Consider the following 22,118-nt stretch of genomic DNA (forward strand, 5'->3'; position numbering starts at 1 on the left):
ATTTCCAGTCCTCTGGAACCCTTCCCTCTTCCCAAGCCAATCTACACAACTTCCATATCCACTCCACAACAATTTCACCCCCATACCTAAGCATTTCACCACACACTCCATCAATTCCTGGGGCCTTTCCCAACTTAAATCTTTTTCATCGCTTCCACTACTTCCACCCTACTGATCTCTTCCTCCCTCCTCTCATCTCTTATTCTCCCAGCCATTCCCCAACCACTTATACTCACACTGCTCTCACTCTCTACATTCAACAAATCCTCAAAGTGCTCCTTCCATCTCCTCAATTTCTTTCTCTTCTCCACCAACAATCTATTTTTCCTATCTTTCACTCCCCTACTATTTCCTCTTTCACACTGCCTTACTTTCTTTACCTCCTTCCAAAACAATTCCTTACTCTCCGTCCATTTCACACTCAGATTCCTCCCAAACTCTTCATCCACTTTCTTTTTACTCTCCTTCACCAGTCTCTTAACCTCCCTTCTCCTGCTCACATATACCTCTCTCTTCTCTCTCTCATCTTCTCCCCTACCTCTACTCACCAACCATTCATTATATACCTTCTTCTTTTGTTCCACAGCTCGTTTCACCTCATCGTTCCACCATGCTGTCCCTTGCACACCCTTGCATCTCCTCCTCACTCCACAAACCGCCTCACACGCTGCGCCTATCTCTTCCGTGAATATCTTGCATACGTCTTCCACCCCTTCCATCTGCTCTAGCTCATACCTTCCCAATCTTTCTTCCACTATGCTCTTATACTCTGTCATTTTCTCACTATCTTGCAATTTCTCCACTCTTCTCACAGGAGCTGCTTCCTCCTGTCTTCCCCTTCGTCTCCTCAACCACTTTCTTTGCATCTCTACCTTGTCCATCACTAAGTGATGGTCCGAGACTCCATTCCCTCACCCTCTCCACACTCTTGCATCCAACACTTGTCTTCTCATTCGCTCATTCACACACACGTAGTCTATCATTGCCTTTTGTTCAACAAGTTCACCATCCATCCTTCTCATTACTCTCCATGTATACTGGTGGATTATCTTATGACGAAAGTAGGTGTTGGCTATTGCCAACCCCTTACAAGCACAGATGTCCACCAAAGCACTACCATTCCCATCTACTTCAGCTGGCACACCCCACTGACCAACCACTCCATCCACTCATACATTCCCAACTTTGCCATTCATGCCTCCAATCAACAGCACTCTCTCGCTCCTCTCAAACCCCAACCATCCCTTGGATATAAACCTTCACCAGCTCAATCCAATTGGAGTGCCATAATTACCCACTAAACCACCAGGCGCCAATATTTGGTTATATGGTTACCACCCAGCATAGTAAATGGTGTCCTGGTGTACAGGAAACCATTTGGCTTGTCACTCATTGTAGAGTCACCCATAAGCAGAGGGAAAAGGAGAGAATGAAGGAAAGAAAGACAGAAGAGGGAGTGTAAAGCCACCTGTAGGCAGAAGAACGAGGAAAGAATGAAGGAAAGAAAGACAGAAGAGGGAGTGTAAAGCCACCTGTAGGCAGAAGAACGAGGAAAGAAAGACACAGGAGGATGGAAGGAAAGAAGGATGTAGGAGAGGACATCACTTCAACTCCTTGACTTAGGATTCTGCATGTCCCCACAGCAATGAAAGGGTTAACTGCCAAACACCTGAGGGCAGCAGTACATCAAGTGAGTGGATGGTGAGTGTCCCCACCTACCACATGGGTATTAAATGTAAAAGTATGTAAGTTCTACTATACAGAAGCCACAAATCTCAATTTTTTCATTACATCATCATCTGGACCTCCTTTCCCACCCTAGGGCAGGGTGAGGAGTAGCAACATCATTACAAAGACAATAAAGGCATCTTTCATTGTATTTGCTTAATCCAGATGATAATACAGTATAGGCCTTTCATACAGGAGACCCATCTCCATTCACCCATTCCATGTGATGACACATGGTATTTGTGCTACTGCTAAATTATTTGTTATATGAGACCTCATATTAAAGGGATTACATCACTTCAACTCCTTGACTTAGGATTCTCCATGTCCCCACAGCAATGAAAGGGTTAACTGCCAAACAATGGGAAAATTTTCAATTTTATTGTTATAAATCAACTTCATTATGAACCACTTACTGCACAGAAAGCTGAACCAGTAAGATTTGGTATAAACTGCTTCCATCATTATGTAACAGTAGATCAAATATTAATACATAGTACTGCAGGTAAGAACAGAAGTCCCTGTAGGGTAATACAGTAACTTAAAATGAGTTAAGTACCAAAGAATAGTATGAAGTTGCTAAGTGCATTTTACGGTAGCACATAAATCCAAAGTTTCAAAAGCAAGTTTCATCTTTTTTGAAAAATAGTTTCAACAATTAAGTAGAGGTTATCTCTAACAATATGATACACAATACTTATTCAACAGAACACTATTTGGAAGCTATATTGTTGACCTAAGAAAGCAAACATAGAAAACAGATATTTGGTTTTCTGAGCTTATAAAGCCTTATTGTACACAGTTTTTCCATCACCAACACTAGCTAATATGAGTGTGATGCTGTAAAGAGAAACATGCTCAGAAGTTTCAAAGCACAGCACAGGCAGATGTCAATCAATCCAAATGTTCCTTAAGAAATACTGCAAAACATAATATCATTTCTGGCAAAGACAAATTAACTTCTCTTGGTTACTGTTCTTCAGTGCATCTCTTTGATGAAGCTCTTACATGGATTAGGAAACCAACAGTAACATGATAAATTATATATTTTGCCACAAGCTTAGGTTTCTCTTGGTCATTACATCATTTTTAATATTACAAGTGTATGGTTGCTATATTTCAATCTTTTTCTCTGGATGGTGGAATGCATTGTGAAGGGCCAGAAGGAAAATTTTAATTACTAGACACAGGAGTATACTGAAGCCTAGATCCGACCTAACCATGTGACTCATTCATTCTTGACATACAAAAAGTGGTCCATCGCTAATAGATTTTGAAAGTACAGTTACTATCTACTATGAGCTTGACAAAGTGAGTAAAGCACATCAGTTTTTCTCCTCAATGGGAATCATACATATTTAAGGCAAAGCATCCCAGAACTTAAATGCAATACTGTATATACTTTTATTTCCTACAGTATTTGCTTGAACCAGGCAACTTGCAACTGGATGCAAGCTAGATACAGCATATGAAATTGCATCATTTTTCCTAAAAATGTTAATGTGAGGCTGATACTGTATGAAAACAACACACATGAATCTGAGAATTTATGAAAAATTATGCAAATATAAAAAGGTATTACACGTATAGTATACAGAAAAACTTTATTGCTATTGGGTATTCAAAACAAACAAATCATTACCATAATGAGTAAAACAAAGCTACAGTATAAGCATATTTAATACCATAAATAATAGGTTACAAGCTTTCTGCAAGTGGCAGTGAAACTCAATTAAAGCATTATATTTGTCATCAGAACTGTGTCATGGTGGGTGAGTTTTCTTCATAGGCGGACGGGTTGGGATTCTGATGGTTTAACTTTATTTAAATTTTTAACAAATTATCGTATCATATGCAAGTCTTTATTACTATGGAAATAATAAAAGGAATAAAGTAATTTTCTACTCTGAAATATATATTAAAACCAAACCAAGATCACAGCAAGATGTACTCTATGTTTTATATATATATATATATATACAGTATATATATAGATATATATAGATATATATAGATATATATATATAGATATAGATATATATATATATATATATATATATATATATATATATATATAGATAGATAGATAGATATATATATAGATATAGATATATATCTATATATATATACACACACACATTGCTCAAACGGGATGCAGAGAGATTTATGTTCAACAGGGGCCAATGAATTTGAAGGAATTTTTTTTTTTTTTTTTTTTTTTTTTTTTTTTTTTTTACCACTACTACAGTAAGAAGTAACATCTTCACAAAAAATGTTGCACGTCACTGATCATATGTAATACTCCTGGCTACACCTTACAAAAATAGAGAACATAAATGTAATTCAGTCACATTTCAGTTACTGGTATCAACAATGAAATAACACAGACATTACATAAAAAGTTTTTTAGGGGCTGATCTTCCATCTTCCAACAACTCAACAGTAGCTCATATCAATACTAGTGTAGATGGCGTCCAGAAAATGAAAGGCCCACAACAAGAGTACCATTCGTTCCACTCTGTTTCACTTCACTGATTATAACAACAACCTGCTTATTGTCACGGTGTCCCTCTTCTTTTTTAGTTCACAACAACACTGCAATTTATTGTTTTCAGACTTTAATGAGTTATGTGTTATTATTTTAATGCATACCCAAACATCCTTGATAAATTTCAATTATAAGAGTAATGATTTCATACTGCTTTTTACAGTAAATACAAGCAGAAATGTCAGGAATGATAAATAAATTGACTATGAAAACCTGTGATGCTCAACACCAGATAAAGTCACGCTTTATCATTGGACAAAACCAGATGGAAGCCATGGCTTCTCAGTAAAATGTCCTCTGTGTCTGACTTCAGTGGGGCTTAATATTCCTCTTCTTCTGGAGGTGGTGGCACATCTTCAATATCTTCAGGAGCGGCAAATCCATCCTGGGAAGGAAAGGAAATATTCAATAGCTGACCACAGATGAGAAGTCTCAAAATAAATGTAGGAAAATGGAAGCTGACATTTAATTTGAACACAGCTAAAAAGTGACTTGCAGTACATTTGAAAGCTACACAAGCTCATCCCTTCACTGATATTTCTACTACTTTACCTACCCCTCAAACTATGCCATACACCATATCTGCTCAATTAAATCAAAACACTGACAAGCTTAGTGTTAGTTTGTATTTGGTCCTGTTTCTTGTGCATGAGTGGTATGAATAAAGCAAACTGTTCTGAACAAGTATACAGTATATACAAACATGAGTCTCACACTGATCTGAAACTCATTTCTTGTATGTACCACACCAATCAAAGTTAAGCCAAAGAAGAAAATTCATAATCAGTTTGAATGCCTTCCTGATATGCACAGATATGATCTTTCATTACCAACCACACAATGTGCAGGTATTTGATCAATCAGTCAACATATTGTAACTGATGCTTTGTTCCCTCCTGTGAACTCCTTACTGCATGATCATGTCAGTAAAGTTCCCAAGCTACTTATTGCATAGGCTATACATTTACATTATTTTACGTTATTTCTAAACTCATACCAACTATCCAAACCCCCTCCAAAAAGAATCCTTTACTCAACCTGCCTATCCAGACTGCCAACCCAAATATACTTTAATTTCTGAACATGGTCAGTTTACAGAAGCTTCTCTCTTGCCACAACTTAATTACCTTCCATAAACCTTCCCATGTAAACTGTCATTCATCCTCAAGCTGCATCAATTGTCCATATTTCCCTTCAGTTTTTAACTCTTTTGCTGGTATCGCCACTTGAATATTTTACTTTGTGTTAACGAAAAGACTTTTCATATCCAGCTACTGAAAATTTCTCCCAGTCAAGGGGTAATAATTTATCATTTCCTGGCAGGTCATCTTTCTCACCTAAACCATTTCACCCCTATGGGTCTTTTGTACTCTGAACAAAATACAAAGTACATCCTAAACCCTTCACTAAAAGATCTTTCCAAACTAAATAAATAAAAAAGTATGTCCAAGTGATGAAGGGGTTAAAACAATGCCAAAGCATTATCTCAGTAGGCCACCATCTAAAATAACTATGGAATCCCTGGTATGCATGCTACCAGCAAGATATAAATTCAAAAATTAGCCCTTGCTTCAGCTAAAAAAAAAAAAAAAAAAAAAAAAAAAAAAAGGCAACAGTTCCATGATACATCATTATGAGATTGCCCAGCAAGTCTCCTCTGCCTAGAGAAAGCAGAGAAGGAAAGGGATATTGAAAATGAGCAGGGTTAAAGTTCTTTCACCTTGTGTGTGCAATTTACTTGATGGCATCATTCATCACTGAGAAGGTAACTTTACCTCAGTTATTTCATGAAAATATGGTGTCATCATTTTGATGATTCTATATTCTGCTTGTAAATGGAAAGCAAGGTATCCAGTAATTATCAACAGAGTGCCCAGAGAAATCAGTCATACACCATTTCACTCGTCTTTGAAACTCTCATAATCCTCAGCTCAAACTTTCAGGCATTAGCATTCTACATTATGTGCTTCATTTGATTAATCCTCTGACTCCTACATTTTCTCTCGACTGAACAAAATAATCTGGCATTAGCCTAAACAGAAATTGTACATGTACCCATAACAGAGAAGCACTGCTCACATAAGGTAGTCACCCCCCCCCCCTCCCCTTTAGGTGCAAGATGCTCATGATGCTGATTGCATATCTTGTCTGGATTTAAGTATCAGGAACACTGGTAGACACAGTAAGCACATTGTGAATAAAAGTATTTGTACTGTAATTACCGTATTATTGTTTTTCATACGATTCCAGACACCCTGTAGTTTTGATGCCCTCGACTGCTAGGACTTCTATTAACAAACTGAATTTTTTTGTTGTTAACCTGAATAAAATATCCAAGTGCACCAGCTGCAGAGAAAGGGTTAAATCATATTTCTCAAAGAATATCACTCCTGCAACACCTGTACAGCAGGACCATATCATCAACTGCAGAGTTAAAAAGAGGATGTAACTCTTTCCGAGAATATGTCCAGTCATACATCACAAATTAACTCCCATCCTTTGTCAATTCTTTGGCTTCTTCAACTTCCAAACTTCACATTTCTAACACTCCTTCAGGGCATCAGACAATAATCTTAGATAAAAAATTCTCGAATACTGTATGAGGTCTGACCAAAGTGTAACCAGACTTTCTAAATAGTGCACCAACTAGCTGGAATACCATGATTACAACAGAAATGCTGTATAGTGGTGACTTTGAGCTTTAGTCTAACACTAGCAGTATCATGCCACATCACTTAGTCATAGAGGTAAATGTGTTTGAGTGAATGTCTGTTTAGAGCACTTGGTGAATTTTCTTCAATCATCTGAAATCGGTGCCTTTCAGGGTGGATTTCAACTTGGGAGGGGAGGATGGGGGAATCCATAGGAGCCAAATCCAAAGAGCAGGGCGGCTGGGGGGTGATAGAAATCACAGTTAAGGAACAACACGTGAGCAGATGCACTGTCATGATGCAGCATCCACGTTTCAATTGTACACACTACAGACCTCTTCTTTTGTACTGCCTCTCTCAAATGCTTCAGGACATCTAAGTAAAACTCTTTACTGACTGTCTGACCATGTAGAACAAACTCCACGATGAATGATGCCTTTCCAATACAGTAAACATACATACACATCTATATCTATATCTATCTATATATACACTATATATATATATATAGCATACAGTCATTACTCATTTTACGATGATTCAGTTTACAATAATTTGCTACAACGATAACAGAAAAGTTCCACCCCGAAATTTGATTTACAAAAAATTTCCCGCTATGACGATTTTGCCATCGGAAAGCGTCAGGCACACGCAAGGTGACCATCGCTTGTCTCAGGCAAGATGGTGGCCCCAGTGTGCAGGCATCGTTATGGTTCAGGTCCCGCCACCCCTTCAAAGCTCTGTCTTTTCAACTTGTTCATGTATGCCCCCGTTATCATCACCTCTCAGCCAAACATTGTACTACAGTACTGTGGATTTGTGTGCCCAGTGGTAAAGTCAGTGCCAGTGTAGGCCCTAGTAGCAGGTATGGGTCCCAGTGCTAAGGTTGGTGCAGGTATAAGTCCCAGTGCTAAGGTTGGTGCTGGTATGGGCCAGATTCCCCTCCCCCTAACCTGTTCCTGTCTGACTCAGAGGCTGACCACTAGTGCCTGTAAGCACAGGCTGTCCCCCAGCCTCAGGGGGGACGACTTGGACCAACACAGGAAGGAATGAAGGTGGGTTGTCATCTATGGTTCAGTCTTGGTTAGGTGAATTTTGGAAGCTGAGTTGACGTAACCCCCTATTTATAATGGGTTTCAATCTCCCGATTTACGATAAAATCGGTATACGATAAGCTATGACCTGACGTAACCCCATCGTAAAACAAGTAATGACTATATATATATATATATATATATATATATATATAATCATCATCCGGACTTCCTTTCCCACCCTAGGGCAGGGTGAGGAGTAGCAATGTCCAGACAGCCAAATTTGCCCAATCCAATGGGCCACGCTTCCATTCACTCATCATTCAAGCCCTCGGAATCCTGGCTCTAACGGATATGCCAAAAACATGCACCACGTTCAGTAGCTTCACATAATCGTATCCAATAGAAACAATCCGGATGCTGCCATGTTAAAAAAGGGTGCCAAATCCCTGATCAGGCACTTCTCCTCACAGCATTCATCCAGCTAGCTCGATCTCCTGTCAGTTCCCTAGCCTCACCGACTTCCATACCTCTCTTCCTCACACACTCATCCACCATCTCTCTCCACCTTCTCCTTGGCCTACCTTGCCTCCTCCCTCCTTCGAATTTGCTCAGATATACCTTTTTCACCACTCTTTTGTTATCCATTCTCCACATGACCATACTAACTCAGTACACTCTCTTCGATTCTGGTGTCCACTGACTTCCTCACTCCACACCTAACACGAATCACATTATTTCATATCCCATCCACCCTCTGTACTCCACATACATTCCTCAGCAGTCCCATCTCCACTGTTCTTATTCTTGACTTTTCATTTTCATCCCACACCATAGTCTCACATCCATATGTTAAAGTTGGCACTAACACTCCTTCATGTAAGCCTCGTGCAGCTGCAACACTCAAGCCTTTGTTTCTTATCAAGGCCTTCATTGCACCAGCTACTTTTCTTCCTTGTGTCACTCTACTTTCAACTTCTTTTTCACATTTTCCTCTCTTTTCTATCACTGTACCAGGTACATGAACTCTCACCAATTCCAGTCTCTCTCCATTCACTGTAACATCGCACTGGGAGTCACCTCCTCTCTCAATAACCATCACTTTACTCTTCTCTACATTTACTCTCAAGGCACGACGCTCACAGACATCAGCAAAACTCTGACTAGCCTACCAAGGTCTTGTCCGGTACTTGCAAGCAGTACAGCATCATCAGCATACAACAAATTTGAGATATTCCATCCATCACCATTCCTTACCAACGCCATCCCTCTCTCCAATACTCATGTTTTTACTTCTCTCATCACCCCATCAATATATATACTGAACAACCAAGGGGATATAACAACCTCGTCGCACGCCCACACCAATCGTGAACCATTCACTTAGATGCCCATTAACTCTTACACATGCTTTACTACCATCATAAAAACTCTCGACGGCACCTAGCAGCTTACCATCTACACCGTACATGTGCAAAACTTTCCACACTCCTTCTCTGTCCACATGTCATATGCTTTTTCCAGATCCATGAATACCATAAACACCTTATCGTCCTTCTCACAAGCCTTCTCTACTATGTCTCACTGCAAATATTTGATCCACACATCCTCTGCCACTCCTAAAGCCACCCTGTTCATCAATCACTAGGACTTCCGTAAACTCTCTTACTTTCTCTATAATAATTCTTTCATATATCTTCCCTACCACACTCAATAAACTTATGCCACGATAATTCTTGCACTCACTTCACTTACCCTTATTTTTGTACAGGGGTACAATCACAGCCTTTTTCCACTCTGCAGGCACAGTTTCACTCATCCTTGCCTTCTTACATATCTCCAACAAGCACTTCATTCCACTCTCGCCACTACACTTAAGCATCTCTGCATACACCTCATCAACCCCGGCTGATTTCCCATTTTTCAGCCGTTTCATAGCCCTCTTCACCCGTGCAAGTGTCATGTCTCCTGGTACTGCATTCCTTCTCTGCACCCCCCCAAAACCAATCATGTTTACAGCCACTCTGCTCTCTCTATTCCCATTCATCAGGCTTTCAAAATATTCTTTCCATCTGTTCCTCACTTCATCGCCATAGGTTAATAATCTACCACCCTATATCCTTCACACCATCACATTTCTTTTCGCTTTCACTTCTACATTTCTGCACCTCTTTCCAGAATAACTTCCTATTTTCAGAGTAGTTTGCATTCATTTTTCATCCTAGATCCTCATTCTCCCCCTCCTTTTTCCTCTTCACTAGTCTCTTTACGTGGTTCTTGCTCTCAACATGTTCAGTTCTTATTTCAAATGAACCGCTGTCCTGTAACCACTTTAGCGACTTCTTCCTCTTTTCCTCCACTGCTCTCTTAACCTCCTCATCCCACCATGCCATACCTTTCTTCTTTGTTGTTACTCTTGCCACACCACACACTGCTTTAGCATTCCCAACTAAGCAATCCATATATGCATTCCACAGGCTGTCCAGATCCATTTCATTTGAATTAACTAATTCTAACTCCTCCTCTACTTTGGTCATGTAATCATCTGCCATTTCTTTGATCGTCAGCTTCTCAACTTTCAGTCTTTCTCTCTAGCTGCTCCTCTCTCTCCTCATCCACCTCACTCCTCTTAGCTTGATCTTGCATACCACAATCATATGATCTGACAGACCTCCACATCGTACACTCGGCCTTTGGATCAGCAACCATCCCCATCATCAACCTCTCTACGAGCACGTAATCAATCAGGCTTCTTTCAACATGATCCCCGTTCCCTCTATACAATGTATATTTACGTGCATCTCTGTGTTTGAAATACGAGTTACAAATGCACAACCTCCTCTCCTGACACATATCCTTTAGTCACTTCCCACTATCATCATCTCCTGGTGCTCCATAAGAACCCATTATGTCATCCTCAGGACCACTGCCTACTCTTTCATTCATATCCCCCATTACGATCGCCTTAGAGCTCCTGGGCATTGTTCCCACTACTTCACCCAGCTCATCCCAAAACCTGTCTTTATCTCTCTCACTCCTGTCCTCACAGGGTGCATATGCTACAATCACTGCCACTTTCACCTTCTCAAACAGTATATACATATATACAATAATACCTTGATATATGATACCTCTAGATGCAATACCCCGGCTTCAAGATGGGGATAGAAACACCACCTTACCCCGCCTAACGATGGCCAGACCCCGGTTAAACGATGGGTTTTTATTTTTATTTTTTTACCAATTTTGATATTTTAGACTAAACTTGTGTGCTTAGGTTGATTTATAAACTGTTTTTAAACATAGATTAATGTGTTTTAGCCACAGGTGGGGTGAACATTGTCATTTTGGGGTACAGTTTACTAAGCTTGATTTTTTCCAGACTTATACTGACAATTTTCAGATTTTATTTGTTGGTTTTAGTGAGTTATCTACAGGTGTTAGGCTTAGGTTAGCTTCCTTGACAGCTGTTAGGCAGTTTAGATTGGCTTTCAACATGTTCGGGGGCTCATTTGGGTTGTTTTTGGGCTTGGTTTGGGGGGAAACCCAAGGCTGCTAAACACTCCTCATTACATGTTAACCCTGGAACGCAATCGAGGACAGTATTGTGACCCACGCAAACTTTGGCCACATGGCCCTTGCTTCCTGTGGCCCAAGAGGGTGGTGTTCTCAGTAGCTTCCTAAAATGATGCGCTGTGTTGGGTGAAGGTAGCTGATGCGCGGTCCTTGGCTAGGTTTTTTATATAACACAGGTGTGGGCTATAAGTGTCAACGAATGTGTTACAGTACTAGACATTTAGTCTATCTATCTATCTATCTATAGCCCGACGCCCTAATCCCGCAAAGGGTGGCCGCAGAAAAAACGCCTCCAAGTCACTCTGTCACCCACCAATTGACTACCCTCCCCCCAACTCACCCCCCCCTTCCCTCATATACCTCTCAACTCCATCCCTCCACCTCATCCTCGGTCTACCCCTCCCTCTCCCTCCCTCCACCTCACCTACATACACCCTCTTAGTCAGTCTTTCATTCTAGACATTTAGTGCATGGACAAAATCGGTTTTTCTGCCAGAAGACTAGGAGTCAGCCTGCTGCCCCCTACACCCCCCCACTGCCCACTGGTCAACGGACATCGGGATCCATTCATTATACTCGTGCCTATAGTCTTTACTTAATTTTTTAAAAATTGTCTTTAGTTACCCCTAGAGGATTACACTTTTTTTTTTTTTTTTTTTTTTTTTTTTTTTTGTCAGACTGTAGTGTTAAGAGTACATTTTAAGTCCATACCTTGTAAGTTTAATAAAAACAACTCCAGTTTTTTTTTTTTTTTTTTTTTTTTTTTTTTTTTGGTACACAATACTGACCACAAATGTGGTAGCGTACCAAAAAAAAATCGAATGTTTACCAGGGTTAAAAGTGCCCAGATATACGATACTCCTCCTAATGAGGGGGTTTTACCTACTCAATTACATCGTTAAACCAGGGTATGCCTATATATATATATATATATATATATATATATGAGCCTCTGTGGTACAGTGGTAGAGTGTGTGTTTCGTACAAGGGTGAGCCAGGGTTCGCGCCCCGCCAGGGTAATAAACTTTGGGAGTGTTCACCCGGCCACGTACTGCATTGGCGGACACCAGGGGTGCTGTGGTTGAACCAGTGTCGCTTACTATAAAGTATGCTTGCACCCAGTCGGCTTGCACAGGCCGATTACACTTGGTTCACAGACAAAACACATCCTAAGCCACTCCAACACTACAATTACACTTCCAAGCACTTCTCACCCTACATACAATCTCTACTAGACAGCCTAAGCCACTTGGTAGAGATACATTGGTCGGGATAGGCCGGTCCTGCAGTGGATACTCAAACGGCTGATGATGATGATGATGATGATATAATATATATATATATATATATGGAGTAACCACAGAACCAAGCTATGGCACCTGGTGGTTTAGTGGGTAATAAGGTGCTCCAACTGGATTGAGCCCATGTTGGTATATATCCAAGGGGTGGCTGGGGTTTACTGCTCACGCAATGCCACTCAGGGATGAGTGAGGCTGGTCGCTCTTCTTAAATGTCAGGACCAACTTGCCTAGCCCCAGGTTCCTACGCTCCTCATGGGGCAACACAGGATTAGGTGATGAATGTATGTATGTATACTGTACATAATAATATGTACAGTATATATATATATATATATATATATATATAATCTTTGGTAAATGTTCTTCCTGATCTGAACCACTGGCACCACTTGTGACATTGTATACAGTTAAAACAATCCTTCCCATAAGCCTATAGCAACACCTGAAAAGTCTCTGTGAATGTTTTTCCCAATCTGAAACACAATTTCATGCTCACACGTTGCTCTTCAATATTCTTCATTATTCAACTTGCAACAAATCACCAAGTGCACTAAACAAATGTTCACTTAAGTGTACAGACCTCAATGACTAAGTCACATGGCATGATGGGGCTAATATTAGACTAAAGCTCAAAATTGCCACTACAGAGTGGTCCCGCCACAATCATGCTACATCAGCTAGTTGGTGCACTATTTAACTCTTTAGATACGATGTTTGACTATGGTAGAAATATATATATTTTGGACAAAAAAATTTACAGCATTTTACAGCACAAAATACTGGTCTGGTCAACTGTTTTTCACAGATACAGATGCCCCCTGATCCATTTTGCACAGAAATGGCAATTCACAAGTTCTTTTTTTTTTGACAGTCTACCTGAGTCTGCCATTCTCGTGGACCATCGTTTCTAAAGGGTTAGTAAGTTCATTTTTTTTTGGACAGACCTCATGTGTATGAGAAAAGCAAAGATGATGAGGAATCAGAGGAACTGATGAAGGACAGAGATGAAAAAATCAGCTGTGTATACTGCATGTATGAAGAGCAAATATGGGAGGGTGTTTTCTCTCACCATTACCATCATGATCTTAAAGTAAATCAATATTTTTATAAGCAATTAAAGAAAGAAAGCGGTATGTTCACACCATAAACAACCAAAAGGTATATACTACACTTGATTTTTATGTACTGAAAAACTAAGGCAATGTAACACATCAGTCTTACTTAAAAAAAAAAAACTATCTACAGATACCTCATTTCTGATGTGCATACAAGTGTTTAATATAATTCATAGAGTATCCATAGTGTTTTACTGACATAAATGCCATAATTGGCAAATCTAACCTTACACCCCTCCCCAATATTACCTCATTATTACAGCCCTCCACATAACACGGGTTAAATCCCCTTTTCATCTTGAGCTGACAAAACAGTCTCTACCTCACAGCCAATGCAAGAAAACATTCATATGAAGTACAGATGACTCCACTCCCGGGTGACCCACCAGCACTGTTAATATTATCTTTGCAGTTGACAGGAACTACTTTAATCCTTCTTCTCTTCTTCTTCTCTCTCTCTCTCCCACTTAGCAGTATACTGTACAGTACAGTGTTACAAATCTTGTTCACTTGCTGGATTATGGATCTGCACCTCAAACTAAGACAACACTGGCAGTATCAAGTGAGTCACATGAAAGTGGAGCCAACCATACACTGAATGAATGGCATATTTTAAAACATAAAGCAAGGATGGCTCATATAAAAAATATACAGCATGGATGGCACATCCGAAAATATACAGCATAGATGGCACATCTGAAAATACACACTGTAGCATAGATGGTTTAAGCCAACAGAGCAAAGCAAAGATGAAAGGTCTGACTAATAAGTCAGTGGATGCTGGACGACAACAACTATTTAGCACTGTAATAGCACTGAACTGGGGTAATGCCATGGCACTGAACTACAATTTTTTTTCTTTAATTTTGCTGTAGCATTTATTCTCTATTGCACCTGACTGCTTTCCCCTCTGGTGCACACAGGGATATCACGGAAGGCCCTTTGTGTTATGTGCTGATGTAGTGCATTAGCCCCGCTGCCCTCATACAATTTATTAGACGCCTAGTAGTCCAGTAAGTTAAGGTGTTCCAACAAGATGAGACCCGTAAGGGACTCATTCCAAGGGGCAGTTGGGATCTACTGTTCATGTAATGCTGCTCCAGGAAATGCACTTGTTCACTCTTGCCTTCATCGTCTCGCATAAGTATCATAGCCCTGGGCTCCTATGCTCCTAACATGATAATGGTGATGCTTTTTATCCTTTATCATGTTATACAACTATATACAGTACTATCTCAAGCAACCATTTTTTCCCTATACAAGAAAACTGAGTATATCTTGGTAACATAAGAAAATAATTAAGAAAAAAGTTATTGCGCAAACAGAATACACCCATACCCCGCTCTCCGGCAGTGTTGCATACCAGTAGGAGTGTTTGGTCAGCGAGTATGTCGGATATGGTTCCTCATAAGATACTGAAGAAAAGCCAGAGATGCATTACAGGCCCAAATCCAAACTCTCATATACCTTACTCAATCAACAGAGACTGACACAGAAACACCACAGGCAATGTAATTATCCTCTTAAACAATACTGTTACTAAAAAAATGTTACATTAAACATTGCATACAAACATGTTATGGCAATTTACTGATGACAAAGTCTATATACAAAAAACACATCTTGTGGGGCCTTGGCAGCAGGCAGGTCAGAGGCTGAAGCTGAAGATGAAGTTGGATGTTTTGGCATGGTCGTGGTGATGGCAGTGCAGGAAAGTAAAGTGGCAGGAGGTGTGGAGAGCTATTGAATTCGGCAATAGACACAGCAAGAGTGGATGAGTGAAGCAGGCAGCAGTGCACTGGTTTGGATGCGCGCGTTTCAAACCTAGGGAACGGCAAGGTATCAGACTAGCAAGGTCACGAGCGTTCTGGTTGTTCGGATTGTAGGAATATTCCCCTATTTCATTTGTCCGATCGGTTATCGCTGCGTCAGAAATCAGGGTATGGGTGTATAGCAACGTCATTAACCCTATCCATATAAAGGTTCCTCTGAAAGTAAAATTCTACCAAATACGGTAAATATAACACATCTTATATCTTAAATGCAGACATCAGCATATGTATTTCAGTTATAATGTATCTGTTTAGTAACACTAAAAGTGGCTTACCCAATTCATCAATTTATCACTTTGTTTCTTCATACAGACTCAAAAACAAACACCACCAATACAATGCTTCCACTTTCATATCCTCTTCTCTCACTACAGACATTCCTTCTTGGGTCTAGATTCAAGAACAAACTTAAGATCCATTCCCAGTTATACAAGGTCTGCCCAAACTGACACCAAAATCTTTAAACAGCACACCAAATAGCCGGCATAGTTTGATCGTGACGGGAGTGCTGCGCACCGGCAACTTTAAGCCTTAGTCTAACACTAGCCACATGGTTTAGTCATTGAGGTACTGTACAATATAAACTTGTGTTTAGTGCACTTGGCAATTTTTTTTTCTATCTCTTCAATCATCTGAAATCAGCAACTTTTAAGAGTGGATTTCAACTGGGGAGGGGGGGGGGGGTCCAGAAGGTCCAAACCTAGACAGTAGGGTGGCAGAGGTACAATAGTTGTCTTAGGCTTCACCAAAAAGTCATGGATACAGAGCAATGAGTAAGAAGGTGCATTGTCATGGGGCAGTATCCAGGTTTTGTTTGTCCATGCCTTAGTCCCCTTCCTTTGCACTGCCTCTCTCCCTCAAAAGCTTCCGGAATTTCAAGTAAAACTTTTTACTGACTGTCTGACCACACTGACCAAGCTCATCATGAATGATGCTCTTCCACTACGAAAAGATAGTTGACATCATCTTCGGATCTGGGCGATTCAACATGCTTTTTTTTGGTCGTGGTGACAATGTTCCAACCCGCAGCGATGACTGCCTTTTTGTTTCAACATCGTAACCATACATCCACATTTCATCATTTATTATGATGTTTTTCAGAAAGTAAAAGTTTTTCCTCTTCTGTCTTTCTTTCCTTCATTCTTTCCTCTTCCTTCTGCCTGTGGGTGACTCTAAGCTGAATGACAAGCCAAATGGTTTCCTGTATACCAGGAAACCATTTACTACGCTGGGTGGTAACCATATAACCAAATTTTGGCGCCTGGTGGCTTAGTGGGTAATTACAATGCTCCAATTGGATTAAGCCGGTGAAGGTTTATATCCAAGGGATGGTTGGGGTTTACTGTTCACATAATACCACTTGGGGATGAATGAGGCTGGTCACTCTCATCTTAAATGTCAGAACCAACATGCCTAACCCCGGGCTCCTACACTCCTCATGGGGCAACAAAAGATTGGATGATGGATGGATGGATGGACAAAAGTTTTTCCAAATTTGAAATGGAATTTCACACATACACACTGCTCTCCAAGATCCTTCACTGTTCAACTTCCAACAAATTGGCAAGTGAACTAAACACACGTTCACTCAAGCATGCGTACACTGATGACTATGTGACATGGCATGATGTGGCTAGTGTTAGACTAAAGCTCAAAATCGTTGCTACACAGCAGTCCCATCATGATCGCGGCACACTGGCTTGTTGGTGCGCTATTTAAACATTATGGTTTCTCTTTGGACAGACCACATAACTTTGATCTGTTTCTGCAAGAACAACAAAGAAAGGAGGAAGAGGCTTCCCATGTTTGCTGTTCCTCCTATTAAATACAAATCTTATTTACTAGAGGACTGACTATTACTGTTTCTTAAATCAGTTTTCTACAGGAAGAACAAGGAAAGCAGACTTATGCATCTTCCCATGTATCCAGATCTTCCTGTAGTAACAAGTGTGCTTGTTAGGAGTCAAGATCATGCTATGGAACAGTCATGGGGAGGGGGTGGATGAAGGAATGGATGTGGTGGGCAAAGGACTGGTTGAGATAGGCTAGAATGTTGGGGTGTGTGATGCAAATGGGGAAGGGAAATAATTCCAGTGAAAATGGTTGTAGGTTGTGGTTTGACTGCAGTGAAAGTTTATTTCAAGATATTCTTCAACAGTGACCATACAGACAGGGTTAAAGGAATGGGTGTGAAGGACAAAGAAATGGATAAAATGAACAGGCCTTTTAGTGGGAGTGGGTAACTGCCATGAGAACACAACCCAAGAAAACAATTGTTGTTGATTTAATGCCTTTGAATACTATTTCAAAGTGTTCTCCTGAGAACAAGAAGGAATAGTGTTGCTCTCATTAGTATGAAGTTTTGCAATGCAGGCGAAAGTTCAGTCCTGTGGTGTTACTCACACACATCAATACTAATAACGTACCCAGTTCATCGACCTTCAAGTCACTTTTCTGAGTCAGATAATGTAGTCTACTACCTTACTCCAAGCAACAGGATGTCTCTCACTAGCTTCCCCAACCGTCGTATCACAACTCTACTACCTTCTGCATCTGCACATACAGCAAGTCATTATATGCTGCCTTGTTTACATTTTTTTCCTCCTGCTAATTCATCAGTAAATTACAGCTATATTGCCACCCAGAGATACATTCCACACTGGTACGGCTTATTTACCAGTTCCCCCACTGGGTATGCAGCTGGAGCATGTGTCCAGCTCAGGGAAGATGAAAACCCCTGCCATGCATAGTCCCGGGTCACCGTCAGGCAAAGTGTAGCACCCTTTAGCCCACCAAAATGGTAGTCACAGTATGATTATTATTGTTCTGGGAGGTAATACCATGGGACTGATGTGGGACTAAGGCCTGGTAGCTGGCCTTGCACAACAATCTCACAAAGGGAATTCAACCACATTTACCAAATAGGCAAAGTCCTGGATAAAACTACTAATACCTATCTTCTATGCACAGCTCAACCTCTTGGGGACTATGCCTCCTCCATTTTCCCTACACCCTGCCATATAGAAGAATGCTGTTCTGACCCTGGAAAGCAATGTCTGCCATAGGAAGGCAGCTGTTTACCTGTAGTAAATAGGCCTGCTCATCACGAGAGTCCGAGGTACAGCAACAACTATTAACAACCAGTTTCCCCAATTTACAGCACCAAATGTATGGAAAAACCTATGATATTCTAGGACATATCTCTGACAAATGAGGACCAGTTGTATATTTATCCTAAATTCATCAAATCCTGTTTCTCTATGTATTCTACATGTTACTGGCCTCTCTGCCTACTTCACTTGGATGATGTAGATTTTACGATATTCTTAGTCCTCCCAGATTATTTTATTCAGCTCAAGAGAGTATCTACGCAGTAATAAGATTAGCGTATGCTATAATCACATAATCTGGAGTCTCCTATGCTGAAAACAATTGAATCATATGGAGGCAGTAAGAATAAACTAAAAATTACATCCCAGGATACAAGGGGTCAAGTCATCACTAAGCGTACTGCACTACACTACGGCTAACCAGGTGTAGTAGTTCCCAGGAGGTTTTCTGGCCACATCAGTTTTACACACTTAAAATGTACAAATTATACCAGGCATTGTAACTTTTCCAAATCAGAAAACAAAATGATGTATGCTATAATTTCCCCATCAGTGAGTTCATAATCCAACAAGTGATAATGTTGTTTATACCCAATGGGCCAAGCAAGAGAGGCAGGATGAGGGCAGGCATTGTGAAGGAAAACAAGACAATCGAAAAACAAAAAAATTAGTATGCAAAGCAAAGATGTCCAGAGAAAAAGTTAGGCTGAGTACTTTCATAAACAATGTACTCCTGGTGCTGATCTTAGTTACAGACAAAGGATAAATCACAATGAAAAAGTTCTGAGTGTTAAGGAGGAGAACCAAGTGTTATTAGTAGCAATCACCACACCAATTACAGTTATGCTTTGCTGAAAAGAAATTTACTACTAATGGAACTCTTCCTCCATCAATCATAAATGGCTTAGTTCCTAAAATATTGGAGCTCACAATCTGCTATAGGTTAGCCAATTATATACATGGTGAGATAAATACTTGCATCACAGCAATAATGATCAGCTCTATGCAACTACAAAGTTATCAATATTGTACTGTGTATTCTACCATGAGAATCAAATTTCACTCTACAGTACTTGGAAAGCAACAAAATATAAGGTAAATCAAATAATTGGTAGGTCTTACTCTTCATTACTAAAATTAAAATACTAGGACTAATAAAAATCCACTGCATAAGCTTCTTTCAAACTATGGAAAACTGACAACTTGTACAAGGTTGTGAGGGCTTCACTTAAAGGGAATTTCAACACTACCTAAGACTTCTGAAATTTCATTAATTACATAATTTGAAAAACTAAGTTGAGGCCAGGAGGAGCAAAGACTTCCACAACTGTTAATAAGCATCCAGGGTTTGAAAGCACTCAGAAACTTTTAAAAAACTGGTAGACGCATGATTAAAAAAAAGTCTGTAGATGACTTGCAAGACCATCCAATGTATTTTCTTTTTTTCTGCAAATGCAAGTTTTAACATGCCTGTGTTTTGTCTGGAAGGTTCTCAGTAAAGCTGTCTGGATTCTCTGCAGAACTATCCTGAGGGAAAAATTTGTGGTCGTTTCAGCACAGTCGTGGCATACACACATCAGGAGATCCAAGCTTTGTGGACGGCATTCTTGTACTTGAACAGCCAGGAAGCTTACTAACCTCTTCCTTACCAGTTTATTTCCATCTCTGGTGTGTTAATATTCTATTACATGTTACTTATGAAATCTATTTCAATAGCAAAAAGACACAAATAACATAAGAGAATAATGTGAAATATACCAAATAAATCACTAAGAAAGAGGTACTAGAAGGATTCCTAAAACGACAAGAATGCTGCACTGTGGCAGAACCTGTTCTGGAGTGCAAACTACTCCAAGTACCCTCTCAGGAAAAGGGGACAGATTCACAAATACACATACAATCAATTCTCTGTCGTAACTGTGATTTGCTCTCCCAGGATGGACACAGAATGAAGAGTATAAGTTTTCCCATGCCTCTTTCCCTCGTACCGAAACAGACCTTGATTACAAAAGGAAAATAATGGGCTTATGTATTTGTTTTAGCAGGAAGGAAAAGGAAAGAGGAGCGTAGAATTCCTCAGACTAAAACATCTATGTTACGACAAGGAATAAATCATAAATATGTATGAGAATCCAACTTGTGGTTATGAATAACAGTTTACTGACAAAGCTCTGATGCCAACTCAAAAAAGTGATAATGGGTACACAAACTTAGCTTACTGAAACAGCACATCAGAAAGACCACATTAATACTCTAAGCTAGTCACCATAGCTACTCGCATGTTCAACAGCAAAACTCCAGCACAATTCAACACTCCTAAATAACTTTCTCCAATTATGTTAAATAAAGCCAGTACCATGAAACACCTGAAAGCTCTGGATCACACTGTCCTCATTGCACAGACATATCAGCACGATGCTTTTAGAAGTTGCTTGCAGTGACATCAGGCAAACAATGAGGTAATGTCCCATCCCTCAAAATAAATATCATACCAATAAACAAATAAATAATAACATTAAGAGGCAGAGACCTTAAGGCTGTTGTGATCTTATGCCAGTGCTTAATCTCCTCAATCCAGTGATATTTTTACATACTGTGTACTGTATTCTTGTTACTTCCCAACAATCTTACACAAAGTACTTTTTTTTTTTTTTTTTTTTTTTTTTTTTTTTTTGGTAACTGGAGGAGTTACAGAAAGCCTTTATCAACTTGTTCCATATAATAGCTGAAATCACTCAGTGAATACTGTAAAATCACCTGGAGATCAGTAACAAAAATATAATTCAAAGATGTCACTAGATTGAGGGGCAAAATTTCTTTACAGAAGGCAACCCAACACCACTGTCTGGAGAAGAAGCGAATGTGTGCATCTAGTGTGGGTGTTATTTAGCCGCGTGTGATCACCTCTTCAGTCAGATGATGTACTCTTCATTTTATTCTTGCTAATTCCAAAAAATTCTGTAGTTTTGTAGACATTTATCCAACTAATGGAGTTAACAAGGGTATAACTTTCATCAACTCCCTCAGTACTGGACCAAAATGAAATTTCTGCATATAATTGTCTGGTGGAAGCGTGATTAAAATGAAAACCACATCACTGGTGTGAAGGGGTTAAAAATTTTATTAGACAGAACTCAAAATAGATTAAGAGCCAATCCTTAGCTTAAAATGAGAAAATATGTACACAATGTACCACATTACTGTACTAAGATAATTATTTACT

At 39.8% G+C, this 22,118-nt stretch overlaps 1 protein-coding gene across 5 annotated transcripts in view; it reads right to left on the reverse strand.

Annotated features, from left to right (window-relative positions):
- Positions 1–2,094: 2,094 nt before the first annotated feature.
- The window catches only part of Eb1 (microtubule-associated protein RP/EB family member 1), a 41,886-nt gene continuing 21,862 nt past the window's right edge, over positions 2,095–22,118 (reverse strand). For 4 of the 5 annotated variants that reach the window (XM_080267603.1, XM_080267598.1, XM_080267601.1 and 1 more), the window contains 2 exons: positions 20,366–20,422; positions 2,095–4,661 (listed from right to left, as the gene is read on the reverse strand). In XM_080267603.1, coding sequence (XP_080123729.1) covers positions 4,596–4,661; positions 20,366–20,422 — 123 coding nt within the window. In that variant the 3' untranslated portion in view covers positions 2,095–4,595. The remainder of the gene's footprint in view (positions 4,662–20,365; positions 20,423–22,118) is intronic. The other variant, XM_080267602.1, reaches the window with a different exon arrangement.

Source organism: Coenobita brevimanus, chromosome 24 (assembly GCF_032717465.1).
Source record: "Coenobita brevimanus isolate Jiangsu-jjx chromosome 24, ASM3271746v2, whole genome shotgun sequence".
NCBI lineage: Eukaryota > Metazoa > Arthropoda > Malacostraca > Decapoda > Coenobitidae > Coenobita > Coenobita brevimanus.